The 16357-nt window shown below is 37.0% G+C and overlaps 1 protein-coding gene across 3 annotated transcripts in view; it reads right to left on the bottom strand.

Annotated features, from left to right (window-relative positions):
- Positions 1-2476: 2476 nt before the first annotated feature.
- LOC135640173 (protein PIR-like) overlaps positions 2477-16357 on the bottom strand; it is a 47541-nt gene continuing 33660 nt past the window's right edge. For 2 of the 3 annotated variants that reach the window (XM_065154374.1, XM_065154389.1), the window contains 5 exons: positions 14079-14206; positions 7221-7425; positions 5307-5479; positions 3622-3843; positions 2477-2895 (listed from right to left, as the gene is read on the bottom strand). In XM_065154374.1, coding sequence (XP_065010446.1) covers positions 2698-2895; positions 3622-3843; positions 5307-5479; positions 7221-7425; positions 14079-14206 — 926 coding nt within the window. In that variant the 3' untranslated portion in view covers positions 2477-2697. The remainder of the gene's footprint in view (positions 2896-3621; positions 3844-5306; positions 5480-7220; positions 7426-14078; positions 14207-16357) is intronic. The other variant, XM_065154381.1, reaches the window with a different exon arrangement.

Genomic DNA, 16357 nt, shown 5'->3' with positions numbered 1-16357 from the left:
TGGTGGCTGACAATGTCACCGTCTCCATCCATCTAAAGTGGCAGCAAAGGAGCGTCGTCGAAGAGGAGAGGAAGGGAGTAGTGGAGGAAGGGAGTAATGACATCGGTGGTGGCATGTCGTCGTCGACTTCCTCCTGAAGGTATCACCGAAGAGGAGAGGAAGGGGAGTAGTGGTGATCGTTGATAGATGAGTTACTGTCTTTCCTAAAAGAGTTACAAGTTCATGACTATGAAATAATTAATTCATTAATTATTTCTTTAATGTTGGGTTATTTTGGGTATTCGGTGGTGTATGTTTACACAGTTTTATTCAGTACATTCATCCAGTTATCTATATACCCTGTCACATTTGGAGTAGTAGAGTCATGGGAATAGTTTCTTTTCAAGTTTGGAAAAATACTTTGGTGCACACTATGATTCTTTCAAGTACTGTTAGTGATAAAAATCCAAGAATGCTTTTAGCAGTGAAAGAAATATTTTCAGAAGCATATCACAATTACTGTTTGGTTCATCTTTCCAAAAATTTAGTAAATATATGTGATTGGGGGGCTATCACGAGAGCACCTACTAAGTTGCATGCAAATACTAATGAAAAAGTTATGTCAAAAGTTATCGTTGGATTTTAGGATTAGATAGAGAGAAGTTGGCTACGACATTTTTTTATAGAACGACAATATGCAATGTTAATGTCGACGGATTTCTCATCGTCACCTTCCTTAGTGCAGCTTTAGATAATCGAATTAGCTTATGATTCACACATTTAGATAAATTAGTTGAGTTCTCGAACTGGATTCGGATGGAATTTACTGTGTATCTGATCTCTAAATTATAAAATTTATTTATTTGGGTCTTATTATCCAAGATACATGCTTTTACTGAGTAGTTTCGGATTATGTTTCCTCGGCTTAAAAACTATAAATACAAATGTCCCCAATACTATGAGTTTATGCACTCCCATGTAGGAGATATATTTTACTGTACCCCATGCTTCGTTGGCTTTGCAAATTCGAAACAAGCATGCGCTTTAAAATTTCTAATCGACGTTTTGAATTATGCCTTGACAAGCAGCTGCTACCTCCCATCCAACCTTTATTAAAAGTCCAATACCTGCTTGTAGAGATGGACAAATAAATAATCCATCAATTCCAAAAGAGTACTCATGGGCATCCCGAAAGTCTCAGATAATGTTCCTGTGTAAAAGTTGTGGTTGAAGAAATAGTTGGTAGAATCAAGAGCTCCCATGGCAAGGATTGAAGATATGGTCAAGTGATTACAATGCACTGCATCGTTTCGATTAGATCAAATCTACCATAATGAGATGTATTTGCACAGACTTATCCATTTCATGATCTTCCAAAAGTCAATCCCCATAAAACCAAGACCGGCAAAACTAGAACAAAAAACTGATTTTAGATTGAACGATATTCCAAAAAAAGACCCAGCAAAAGAGTACTGAAAGAGAATATGCTTGACAGAATCCAAATGAAGGTGACACATGACAAGGATCCAATTGACAATGAATGATATTGAAAACATAGTCGGTTCTAGCATGTCCAAAGAAATATCTTAATTTTATGAGCAACATTTAAATGGCAAATGATCTTCCAACCCGCCCAAGAAGTTGACTTCTCATAAGATATCTGTAAGCACTCACTACTACCCATGGTTTTACAAGAGACAATTAGCATTGAAATCCAAGTGTCATCATGGGAACTAAATGGGATATGTATGCCTCTGAAGCAACAAGGTTCCTAAAGAATGATGTGAAAGACTGTTAAAATTCTTAATTGCAGTAACCCTCACATAGTTATAATACCCTCACATAGAGACTAAGTTAAGCTCATATTTATGTTAGCATAAAGTTGATGCCTAGCGTGTACAACTTTCCATTTTTCCATTGGTTACTAATCTAATGGCAGGCCACAGCGATACCCAATTCATATTGTCTATCAGAGCACAAGTTTGTCGTATGAGCACATCATCTACTACCAATCCACGTGTAAAGTAATGCCTAGAACATAAACAGACAATCCCGACTTTTCAAATACTAGCTTATACAACATATGCTCACAAATAATTAACCCTCTAATGACCTCTGTGCAATCGCATAGGACCCGCAAAGAAGGAAAAGATTACTGATGAGGCAACAAGCACACAAATTACTATTGTCGCTCCATCGAAATATGAACACTGGGATCATACAAGCATAATTAAAATCACTAGCTCGATTGAAAAAGAATGGTCATTTGAGAGCTTGTCTTTCCAAATCAGACAGATCAGATCATATGAAACTACCTATGCAGCCAAGGAATATAACGATTTAGATTGGACTTTGAGCTTTACGCTCAAGAAATCACTCGTTAGATCCATGTAGAGCCTTATAGTGGCTTATTTACAGGCAAACAGATGTACAACTCATCCTTCCTTTTCAATTCAACACACAGAAAGCTTGCAATTTTGCAGAACACAACAAAAAATAAATAAACAAGAAGCTCTAACCATACCATTGGACTGATACAATCTAAATTACCAGTAATTCACATAGGAAGACAAACCTTTTTCTAGTACCAAAGCACCATGCATGTAACCCTCAGGTTGTGATAATAGCACTATTATAGAGATCCAAGCTACTTAACAATGGATATATAAACATCAAGAAGGTTAAAAGAGAGAACAAACTTACATAACAAAAGGAGAGTTAGGTGCCTTTCTGTGGCAGAGTCTCGAATGCAGAGACAGTATTCAAGAATTTCACCCGATGCAAAGGGGCACCACTTTGCTTGATTGCGCATGCAGCCTTGTCCTCAAGGGGGCAACGTGCTCGCAATATGCAAAACACATGATTGTTCAACCTTCTTGATTTCTTCATAGCTTCCAATAGGTTCTCATATCCCTTCTTGGAAACAGAATGAAAGAAAGTTAGCATCAAAAGGGATAGCTTAGTTCTACCATTAAGACAGAAAGATTCTTGCATGATCAGCACCAATAAAAAGCATGAATAGTGAAAAGTACCACTAACCAAGATCTAAAAGCACCTGAAAACTCTCCAAAAGCTAAACCTTAATCTTTCACAAATAGTTCATCCACTTAAACAGCATCATATTTATCATTATCTAAAGATGCTATTTTGCAGTTTGTTTTTCTTTTGGTTAGTCTTTTTATATGGAAAATTCAGCAACCTCCCCCAGATTTGTTTGTGTTGCTTTAACCAACTCATTCAACAGCTCAAAACTATCACTATGATTATTGTTCACAAAGGTAAAGTGAATAAGTTTGAGCAAAAAATGTGAAACAACTTAAAAAAGTTAAAAGACTGCTGATCTGTTTTGAAAAAGTTACAAGAACTAATCTTGATTATATCTGTCTTATTAACATAATTGCTATGGATCCATAAAAAAATCATCAACCAATATGTAACAGACAAAAAAAGAAATTGTGAAGAACAATGTGTGTCATCTCTAATATAGAACTATTGTAGTATCTCAAACACCAAATAAATATCATAGACTGCAGCAGAATTATACTGTATTATCCCAAACATTGGCAAGGCTGATATATTTCACATGACATCACATTATATTAAAGATGTCAACAAAAGGTCATATCCACAAAATTCTTATACCTGCGAGTAGTTATTAATCTTGGCTTGATCAGAAGATGGAGGTTGTACGAAAGTGGAGCTTTCTACTTCAGCAACATTTAGAAACTGGTAAGAATAATCAAAAAGCTCAAAGTGCTGCTGTTGTCCAAGTAAGTAGATAATGGTGCAACCGGCCCAAGCAACAGAGTCGCCTAAAAATTCATGTCTCCTTGATGCATCAAGAGTTGTTTCCTCCAAATATTCCTGGAAGTTCAGTGAAACTTTAAGAGATTCCTAGACACGAATATCTAAAAGAATATTCTTTGTTAAATTTAATGATCAGGACTAACAACTTTTAGATTTAGGGCAAGGAAAATCAAATTCTCTGCATTGTGCTGCAATTAAAACATGCAATTCTTAGGCAAAGCTTCTCACCAACCTCATCATTACTGCCCATTGCCTAGATATGTTTGTGTCAATATCATGTAGCTCCCACAGTGTCACATAAAAATTCCATCAAGTTGCTGGTTCAGGAATGCATAATAACCAAGCACTTATACATTAAGATATAAAACCTATACTCCATGCAGTATCCTCTTTGGCTACATTATTGTTAGTTAACACAATGTAACCCAAGCAGGAGCTCTGTAACTTGTTGACCATAAAAGTCAAATGCAATTATTGTAACTTCCTACTGCAATAAAGTTACATCCATACGTACAACCATAGATTCTTTATTTAGATTCAAACTTTTCAATAGCTCTTTGGGGTCTTAGTGGTTAAATTCACCTTGGTCACCTAATATTATATCATCAGCAGATGACATGGATCACAGATCTCATTATACTCACATTCATTTCAAGGTGATTTCAGCATCTATTCCTCTGTTGGTGTCAACCACTCAATTTAGTAACTGGGTAAACTATTATCAGGTTGCATCGGTCCATCAAAATGTTATCCGATGACCTGAAGAGATAAAGAGACTCAGACTTCATTGTTACTTTTAGGCCCTTCTTGCATTTTGAACCAGTTTCACCTGGTCCTAACCTAATGGTTCAAACTCTTATTGAAACAAACCTCTCAAATTAAAAGAAATTATAGGATTGTATCAAAATAGTAAAGTAAAAAAAAAGTCCATATGATGAACTTCTTGATGATTCTACTACGATTTCTACTGTTACTATGCCAGTCCATAAGTTTGTTACCAACTGTGTAAAACCTGAGCAGGCTATATCTCTAATGAGAAATTCCTTGTTGATTTAGTTTATTGGTCATTGTTGCTATTATGATTTAAATCCTACAAGTTATCTAAATTCAATATGACTATGACAAACAATTTGAAGTGTCCATGTTATGTATGGGTCACAGTGATATACCGCTGCAACTGAATAGTAGCATGCCAGACCATGCTGAGTATGTAACATCATTTTTGAGGAATTTTTTTAACTTAACACAATCGTGTTCCTAATGTGATGTTCCCTATGCCTTAACGTAAACAGTGTCCACAATATTCTTGGAGAACTTAAGAACATAGTCCAGCTTTCATCAATCTAATCCTCATATAAAGGAAATATGCAATTAAAGTCTTCTCCACTGTAGAGTTTCAACCCAATCTAAGTTTCAATGAAATTTTCCACAATTCTTCATAAAAACTGATCAACAGTATCTTTCATAATATAAATTACACAAATAACTGGTTCACTAATGTGGAAGGAATGAAAACTTACAAACTGAAGGCCACTAAAAATGCGGTAAAAATCTTTAGTTGTTGTTATGTCAATGAACCCTGTCTTTGGAGTTGCGCTCCATTTACTGTAGTGTCTATCCAGTGCTGCACTTATGAAAGCAAGTGTGTATTCTAACACACTTCCAGTGCTCAATTTCGATTTGTACAGGAGATCTGCAACAGAATATCTTTAGCTCCATTATTGCAAGCCAATAAAGTAACTGAGGTATGCTGGTTAAAAAACAATTACAAAAAAAAGATCACATAGGACTATAATAACATGTGACCCTATAATTATCTGTATTCTGTGCAACATGTCTAATTGATAATTCAACAAAAATCAATGTCGCAAACAACAAACATATATCTTTAATAGAAATGGACAGTTATGTGCCAATACTGAACTCCTATAAAACTATAACCATGTCAAATGATCAAAATCAGATGCATAAGAAATTAACCCAAAACAGGCATATTAAGAAAAACAAAGACTCCCTGGGATTAGAGAAATTTTACCAGTAAATCTGTAAAACCTTTTATGGTTTATAATTTGCATTTTTCTTTAATATATAAATGATGCAGCCTTCCATTCAAATGAGGATGGATGTGGACAAGAAAATGAGAACTGACAATTTAAACACATTCTAAGGTGACATTTCAAGCTGCCAGAAACTCTTCATTGAATCATGCAAAGTTCTCAGACCAATGTAACTTTCAATCTGACTCCCAAAATACTCTAGATTGAAAACTAATAAGACAAGGTCTCAAACCAATGGATCTGCCCATGGACACATAACCGGCCTTAGTCTTATGATATTTACAAGGATATCGGATTAGTTTTGCCACTCTGATACTCTTCATGTTGCTTTACTTGATCGATATTTGCAACTCTAGAACCTCAGGGAAAAAAAACATTATTTAAAAAAACATAATAATATTTGATTTAATACCAATTTATTTTTGCTTTTCTATCAGAGTTTAGATACTGGCTGATCTGTATGCCAAAACATTTTATCATAGACATGCAACCACAAGACAAGGAGGGACCTATTTGTACCAACAAATGTCTAATTCAGTATTTTTCTTATCAAGATACCTTCTTCATGGATTCAATGGATATTCACCATCCCTTTACTAACAAGCTGTTTGTACCTATTTGTACCAATAAATGTCTAATTCATTATTTTTCTTATCAAGATGCCTCCTTCGTGGATTAAATGGATATTCACCATCCCTTTACTAACAAGCTAGGTAATGTTGCTATAGAGTCTCAAACGAAAAGACAGTGAAGAGGTTACCAAAATTATCCACACAACCATTCCAAGAAACAGATGGAAGAGAGACTATTTTCTTCAGTTTCTCCTTTATATTTACGTACTGTGCATCTTCTAATATTTTAAAGTAGTCAAAATTGTTGATCTTCTCATTTGAAGGATCTTATTCAATCCACTCACCAACCCTCTCATTGATGCTTATCTTGATTTTAGTTTATCTAATATTTTCTTAGATTAGTGAATCAAGTTATGCTTGGTATGGTCCACAGAAGAAGATTTAATGATGCATTATATGTTTATACGTGGATGTGGAATGAGTTTAGATCTGTCACAATCTATCTAAGAACTAGGAATATCACCCAAAAGAAATAACCAAAATAGCCTCGTCCTACTATATAGCTACCTAATATTTTCCATGCACATCTAATGTAGGACTTTCACACCAAATAATATCTGTGAAGCCAATCCATCCTGATTAAAAATATATTGATATTAAAGTATTACTCAATCATGCTCACAAACATTTGTTAAGCCAATCAGTCCTGATTAACAATATATCGATATTTAAGTACTACTCAATCATATAAAAATAAAAGGAAGATATAACAAAAGTACGACTTCTAATAGGGGTATTTGCTTACCAGCAGCTTCCGCTTGCTTTGACATGATCAGAAAAGATGATGGATTAAGGCATGAAGGGTTTGCCATTATTGAAGATGTTATGCCTTTAAATAAACTGACAATGGGGCTAACACCCGTGTCAAATTGCTTCACTTGGCCATTAGCCGCAGGAAGAAGCCCCAACCATGTGGCTGTCTGCATGAACTGGGTAGTATCGTTCTGTCTCTGTTACAGTTATATTTCTGACTAATGAGTAGATATATAAGTTGAAAAACGAACAGAAAAACATAGTTGCCAGAACACAATAAAAAGAATGAAATTTCCTTCTTAATTGCAACCAGGTCACCCTTTTATTACAATTTTGCAGCACCTAACTATTTCAGATTTTGATTATATATGTATTTACAAATTGTAGATAAGAATTCAAATACCATATCATTTGCTAACACTTTAGGTAAGCATATCATCAATGACATATAAAAGACTTAATAGTTTTTCGGGTTTAGGGTGATCTCAATCACTTTTTGATTAACCAATGATGATACTCAGCAATCACAAAGGTAGACTGCTTAAGCATAAGCCTTCCTTTAACTAAGCAATCACAAAGGTATAATGCTAAGCATGCTTCCAGTCATGGACAGCAGTTTTGCCTATACCGATACAAAAAAATGTTTGTTCGAGCTGTCACATCCTTAGCTGGGATTGCCTAAAGTATACAGCATCCATGCAATACTTGTCCACAAGGGTCAGCCTAGACCTTAACCTCGTGCAGTCCACAAAGGATCTGCATAATGAAGAAAAGTTTAGAAAAGCGAACATGCAGATAATTTGCCGCCGTCATGTATGAAAAAGGCAACATAACCGAGATCCAAAGCAATACCAAGCAACTAGACTTTATTAGGCACAAGAGAGTCAAAAAAACGAGCTAAATGAGTGCACACAAAGGGAGCTCCAAAGGTATATGTAGGCTCATCGAACAAAAAGTAGGAGGTGCAAAGACGTTGCATCACCCCTCAAACATATACCTAAAGCTCCATCACCCCGATGCTACCCAAGGGGTTCCAATGTGCTGAGACGATCAACCGGAAATCAACCCGTGGCACACGAGAATAGTGCTAATTGGGGCCATTTTCCCCTTTGCGTGACATCACACAACCAGAAATGTTTCCAAGTTTTACATCATGAAAACACAAAACAAAATCACTGACAACAAATAAATATGGGGCAGATAGTAGTGTTTTCTACCCTGTACATGATGCCTCATAAAAAACATCGAAAACATAAGAAAAAAAAGAAAAAAAAGGAAAAGCATCATGGACAAGCATCGAACACCTTGTCTACATTGTTCCATAACATTCTCCCTCACTTATTTCTTTGATGCCCTCATCGAAGCCTCTTTGTATGCTGAAAATTGATCATCCTCAACCATTTTGAGCTTCTGTTGAGTCGTCCACTTCGATCCATCCACTTTGTTGCAACTTGTTGTCGAATTAGTTCAGTTGAGGAAGTTGGCTAAGTTGGAACACTTTTTAATCCTTTTGATCTTTTGGTTGGCAAGAGAAGAGCCTTCATGTTTGTGTTTAAGCCCCTTGGAGGCATTAGGGTTCCCAATTTCGATGTCGGGTGGTACAAACCGGTCCGAGAGGATACCGGTACGCGGACCATCCTCTACCAGGCAGTACCAACATATTTACCGGTACCGAGGCATACCGACTGGTACCGCCCCGGATTCGACTGTTACCGAGGCAAACCGATCGGTATGCCCCGACGTGATAGGTGAAGATAATTTTAAAGTTTTAGGGTGTACCATCGGTACGCCCTAGCATACTGACGGTATATACCTGCTAGTCATATGTGCCCTGCAAGCTAATCACGTGAGTGATGACATGTGTGATTTAACACGCAATCTTTTTGTTTATTATTATTATTTGGCATTTCATCACTTTATATTGCTTGTTGCATATATATATATATATATATATATATATATATATATATATATATATATATATATATATATATATATATATATATATATATATATATATATATATATATATATATGTCGATAGATCTGTGCAATAGGAATCGGATCGTGATGAAATCACAATAATGAGACCGATTCACCTTTAAACACAGATCCTAAATAATCCCGATCATAGATTACTCGAGAGGGACATCGAGATAACCGGACAGACTGGTGTGCTGTATACCTGTCCATATGATGGTTGTAGCTGATCTCATAGCTGCTCGTGTGGGGACACTAGGGACACAGTACAGATGCTCATTGGAGAATGAGTTCACTGATTGATCCGCTTAAGGAATGTTGGATGGTTGATGATGTCTTATTGTCAGACAACGATTCCGTAGTCCCAGTGGTGTATCTGGTCCTTAGACTTGAGACACCAAGGATGTCCTGTATGAGTACTCCATTCTTTAATACCAGACTTATAGGTCTGAAGGTTCCAGATCTAGTACAACCGATCATCGGGAGTGGTAGTCAACCTTACGAGTACTATTGAGTGTCGATAGGGAATTATCCAATCTCGGTGTCATGAGAGGAATATTCCATGTATTCTTGCTAAGACAAATCTCTGGCCAGGGTCATTCGGATTGAGAGAAAAAGAGTTCTCCGGGAGAATTCGATTAGAGCAAGACTCGATTAGAAACCGTATGGGTCTGACAGCACCATGCCCAGTATACGGTCTCTGGGATATTAGATGGATGATGGACTATAGATACACGATAATTGAGGGCATACAGGTCCAATGGATTGGATTCCCCTGTATCGTCTAAGGACTGCGACGTAGTGGCCTAGTACGTCTGCAATCGATGAGTCGAGTGAATTATTATGAAGATAATAATTCACTGAGTCAGAAGGAATTCTGACATGTATTACTCACAACCAGCTCGATATTGGGCCTAGAGGGTCACACACATATGGTAGGCGTTGCGATAAGTAGAAGTTCGAATATGATATATCTATCGGAGCCCCTATCTTATTGGATATCCAATAAGCCCCTGAATTATTGGATATGGATGAGATCCAATAAGAGCCAATGAGAGATTATTGGATAGAGATCCACTAACCTAAGAGGCTTGAGTAGTTGGATGGAGATCTAATACCCAATAGGGCAGGATTCATTATGGTTAAGTTAACAAGGAACCTCTATAAATAGGAGAGAGAACTAATGGTTCATAAGCTAGAGCTTTTTGATTGCCTCTCCTATTCTCCTCCCTCTCTCCACCTCAAAGCAGACCTAGAGTTATGAGGAGCGTCGTCGTAACCCTACTGTGTCAATTACCGCTAGAGAGGAGGGCGCTTAACCTCCTTCACCCTCTCCTATAGATCTGCAAGGATTCAGGGATATACGATCTCCCTAGGTAACACAATCTTTAAAATACGTAGTTTTCTGTTTCACAGATTTTGCACACCAATCTTCACACAACGACGAACACATCTTTGGGAATTGGGGATTTTGTTTTTTATTTTTCTTCCACTGCGCATGTGATATCGTCCCCAGATTTTCCAACAATATAAGTATGTACCATACTGAGTAGAGCTCAGTATGCCGATACAGATCGGTATTCAACCTGGGAGGCATTACCTTATAAAAGCTTGATTGTTGCTAGTTGGAGCTTCGTCAGTGCCATGTCGCAAAACTTGAAGAGTCGAAGGCTTTCTCCCATTAAGTTTCCACTTTACACCTTCTATTGAAAGGGACTTCCAATTGATGTAGAGCTCCACTGCATAGGTGAGAAGAATTGGGTTACTTGGAATGGATTCACCCAAATTCCTCGAGTTGTCCTCCTTGTTCCGAGCTAGTTACTTGACTTCGCCTACTCTTCTGGAGTGCTAGAAGTGTTGCTTGAACCTGAGCCTGATTTCGACCTTGTAGAGCGCTTAAGTGATAACTTTGGTCACGCTTATGGGATCGTCCACACCCCATTTGGGGTCGAAATTGTGCTCTCCCTCCGAGAGCACAAATTTAGTCAGTGCTTGGAAGACCTACCACAACAGTATTATGCCTCATCACTTGATGTTCTTGATCATCAGCACGACACTTTCTCGACCAAGTTCTTCTTGGGTAATTGAGTCTCTCCTGAACTTGAGGTCGTTACAATGTCTTGCCACTATTGATTAGCTGCTTTTACACACCTTGTGACTATTCCTTACTAATCTTCTGCCAATCAAACTATTGTAGGATCCTTACCAACAATGATTCTTTCGTCGTTCGCTTGGTATTGGCAGTCGCTCACCTGATCTTGCTCCTCGAAAGCACCGAGATACCCACAAGTAAGTCTGTCGTCCAACAGCTTGTTTTAGAGGTCCCGAAGATTCTCCCACTCCAGAAATGATGCTCGATGCAGATGGTTGACTGGATTTTCAACTCCTACATTGAGTTCGAACAGTCATTTCACCTTGTACCTTCGTGGAAAGAGCTTTGGCAACTTACTTGTTGGCACACTAGCATATTCTCCAAGTGCGTCTATCTCGACGGACCCTTACCCTGCATTGAGGCCTTCTGACTCTAGTTGCATCATTGTGGGATGAGTCAAGTCTTCCAGCCTCGGTTCCTTCATCACTTGCATAGCTAAATATATGTCCTTCGAGGGCTCTCTTCGAAAGTGCCACTATGTAGGGAGTGTCACCATCCATCATAAAGAGAGAGTTCAAGAACAACATAGGTACTGCTTTCACCTCATGTAGAAACTTCACTCCAAGAACGACTTGGAAATCATCTAAGGGAAGCGCCATGGAGTTAGTGCTCTCACTCCAATCTTCAATCTAAATGTTGACTCCCTTCGCCGATCCAAGAATAGGCTTTGCATCCAAATTGACTATTTTCATGCAGCTCAAACACTTTGCCAACTTCAATCCAAATCGTTTTGCCTCTTGATCTACTATGAAATTGTGTGTGGTTCCTGTGTCCACCAATGCATCAACAATTGTCATGTTGCGCTCTTTTAATGTTGCACTCCCCCACTTGACCTCACAATGCATTCAGCAATTGCACTGCCCAATGCAAGATCCTTGTGGCGATCCTTTATTATTACTTGACTTCAACAAACTTGAACTTGAAGAGTCAGTCGTGTTCTTTGGCCTTTGTTCACGCTTCTCTTAGACTTCACATCACAATGCTTTCAGCAAACGCATTGCTCCCATGTGAGGTCTTGGCAACAAATTGTTGCTACTCGAATGTGACCTACTCAAGCTAAAAGATTGTCTTTGCTCTACCCTTCTCTAACTGGCAAGAGGTCGTCGTAATGGCATCGAGTGCCTTCCTTCGCAGTGGCATTCCAACATTGGATGCTTTCCACCACACAAAAGACATCTTTCAGACTTCAAGACGCTCCATTTGGATCCATGACCTGTCGGAGATAATTAAAATAGACACATTCAAGAAAAGCAATATTCATAAAAGATGTGTCATATATGTAGGATACTTCAAGGAGGTAGCCAAAATGAATCCAAGAACTATGTTATAAGCATTAATATTTGATACTTAACAGATAAATGACAAGAATTGTGAAGTATTCAAATGACATTACAAAGTGTAACATGGTGCTCATTAAATAAATTATCACCAAGGATACAATATATCCTTAGTAGCGATGATGATTTGATCCACATACAACAACCTAATCAATTTTATAGTCAAATAAGTTATATGGAATCTACCCACCAATTAAATTCAAATAGCCAATAGTGTCATGACCAACCTCATATGCCCATTAATCCAGTAAATTAAATAAAACATGCCCTTTAACCACTTGGACTAAAATATTTAAGTCGACATTACATAGCGAATCCTGACTTACACTTCGGATGGGACCAAAGCATAACCAATATCATTCCCTAATAGGCATCGTATAAGGCTCATGGTTGGTGCACATCTTGTACCACCCCTGAGAAACCCATTTTGGAGCTATAATATGTTCATTTTGAACCAAATGTTATAACCTAACCTATTAGGCCCACTCTGGCTAGGAAGTTGGACTAAGCATGTGGCCCACATGCATATGCTCGTGCATCTAGCAGTGATATTGAAATACGGTTATTCCCACTTCCAAAGTAGGACTAGATGAGATATCATGATAAGCCACTCAACTTTAGATTATAATATGGGGTTACTAGGATATCACAATCTTCCATTCAAATAATTTACATCAATGTAAAGACTTAACAACTAAAATTCCAGTCATAGATAAGACTGAGTAGTTACAAGCTCACTAAACAACTTTACTATCCTTTGGTCACTTTTCTTAAACTAGAATAAGATGCACATACTAAATTCTTGGTATGGCCAGCACACTGAGAGCAATAATTCTCGCATTGCATTTGTAACTACTAAAGATCTATTAGCCCAATAATTCATTGAGTGCTCTAGCTAGCATGGCCATAATGCTACTAGTAGTCGTTCAACCAATTTATGTCAAAATGTTTAGTATTTTTATTAGTTTGCTTTACGTTCACTTTCCCAATATAACCAGTAAGCACCCTCTATTCTTCAGTATGAAGTTCAAGTTCATCAAATTTGCAAGTCTTAGGTACCAACTACTAAGTTTTCTAGAAATTATTAAATAAAAAGGTTTTTAACAACATAAGCATCCTGCATATATTAAAAAGAAAGAAAAATACTTTAATTAACCATTGAATGCCCTTATTTTAATGAAACATGGAGTTGATCACAGACCTTGCAGTTTCAGGAACCAAATTTTAAGGTATAACAACAAGACATCTATACATATATAGAAAGTGAAGCTTTATACAGTAATGATTAAGACCAAGTAGTGCTTATTTCATTATCCAATAAACCTGAAAAATCAGAATTAAAGTAAAGAAGAGCTTTAGAGAAAAATGTAACAGTACCTACCAATACAGTATCAAGAAGGCTCAACCAATACAATGCACTTCCTATTTCTTTCAGGCCATGAAGAACTTCAATTTTAAGTTCTGACTTTGCACCCCATGTTAATTGCTCATGTATAAACTTTTGGCAGCCTGCACATTAAGTATAAAATTGTCACAAAAAAAACAAGAATGTGGAAACAATAATCACATTATAAGTCCAATTGCAGGCTCTTTTAACTACTTGTCATGCTAGAGAAGATTGCAAATGCAAGGTAAGGAAAAAAAACAAAAAACAAATAGAACTAGCAACTTAGCATCTTCAAACTTCTGTTGATAGATAATTCACATAGAGATAGTTTATATCAATGTCATCTACTAACTGCTTCGTCTGTTAAAAAGTTCATGTTTAGAGAGAGTTGGATTTTATGTTTAGTTTTTCTAGATGAGTCTAAAGTCCTTGTAGAAAATACAACCATGTAGTGGTTGTTCAATTACTTGAATGTGTGCCTATCATCTAGAAACTTGGCTCTTAACTTAATCATCTTTTAGAAAGAAACAAGAAACCATAGAAATCCCTTAAAAATGGACTTTGAACTAATAAACAAAATCAGAAGATTAAGATTGGAGATAGAAAAACAAACAAAATTGTTAAAGGTAGAAATGAGGTAACTGGTTTTGGGAAATGAAAGCGCAATACTACTAATGAGATATCAAATAAAATCTAATACATTAGAAGTCAACAAGTTGCTTCACTTTTGTAATTTGATATCTTTAATTATGTTTGATGAATAAATAAAAAAGTGTGGCCCAATGGACAAAGATCCCATCAATATGGGATTTGGGAAGAGTCCCATATGTAACCTTACCCTCACAAGCTGATATGTTGCTTTTATAACTTGAATCTTGTTGCCCACATTGCAGAGGACCAATCTTACCATGACATCAAATGATCAAAACTCACACTCTGATTAATAAAAAAGTCAACAGATTTCTTTTGGATGGGAGGGTGGTGGCCTCTTTCCTGGTTCATAGAGTGCAAAGAAAGAAAAAGTGATCTTGGTTTTGTGAATCTGACGGAATTCAATTTAGTATTATTTGGTAAGTGGTAGTGGAAGCTCATCAATGGGTGCAACCTTCTATGGCAGGAAATGTCATGTTTGCTAAAGTAAAAGACTACGGGATGACACTGAGAGAAGTCCTACTCCTATCCTCAATTGGGAAAGGTATCCTGCACTATGAATTAGCTTCAGTCTAGGCATTTGGTTTAACCTAGATGATGAGTCCTATGGTTCTGACTTAACCTTTGGATGGATAGGTCATTGTTCAGCTCATCTAACGCTCTGGTACGTCAAGCAATATACATCTCAGTTGAAGAGATTAAACAATTGGATTAAAGGACTGTAAGCCAAGGTTTGCAATATTGCCGGGTACAATATGATATATGCTGTATGTACTGGTATGTACTGGTCCAATGGGTCACCAGTATACAGAGCAAGGTAAATCAGGTGGTACACCCTGTGCTCCTGATACGTCTGGTACAGGACCCTGTATCGACAGATACAAAGCAATACAAGCTCTATATAATGAAATTGCTGTTTTTATCCATTTTGCAGTCTTTTTAGGTATTTTTCAAGACTTAGTTCGTTGACATACAACACTTGGTCCATGCTGTGATCGATAAATGAAATTGCGAATGTTGCTGTGTACATCTGGTTTGGAATTGGAAATAATGCAGTTTAACAAGCACCAGGGCATATGAGATAATTCTAATGGCTCTCTTCCTCTCTCCATATGGAAAGGATTTTATCAATTATAGATGGGAATCATCAAGACAAATTTGGAGGAACTTGATGCTCCTTCTCAAGCCACTCTAGAAATGTCTGACCTCAAATAAAGCGAAATGCTTTATACGAATGTTTCTAAAGGGCAGATCACTCAAAACATATCCTTCTTAAGTAAGAAAGACATTGTGATCTGTTACTTGTGTGGTTGGCAAGATAAGGTGAAGAACCATATTCTTTTAGCATGTGAATCCCTACATACGTATGGGATAAATCATCTGGATGTTAATATGTGAAGTATCCTAGGAAGCTTAAGAAGGTGTAGTCTAACGGGAGAAAGAAACACACAAGGGAAGATAAAGTTTTGCATGAGACAACTCATTTGTCTTTCATCAACTAGGAACAATGGAAGGCAAGGAATGTGAGAATTTTCAAGGAGCACAAAGAATAATGGAATTTTGTGTAAATCCATTACGAATATTGTAGAGTGGAGAATCAATGTGCCTTATATAAAGAAAGT

This window comes from Musa acuminata, chromosome BXJ1-4, assembly GCF_036884655.1.
Source record: "Musa acuminata AAA Group cultivar baxijiao chromosome BXJ1-4, Cavendish_Baxijiao_AAA, whole genome shotgun sequence".
In the NCBI taxonomy this organism is placed as follows: Eukaryota; Viridiplantae; Streptophyta; class Magnoliopsida; order Zingiberales; family Musaceae; genus Musa; species Musa acuminata.
The sequence above is the reverse complement of the archived record's forward strand: the minus strand, read 5'-3'. Positions and strand labels throughout refer to the sequence as shown.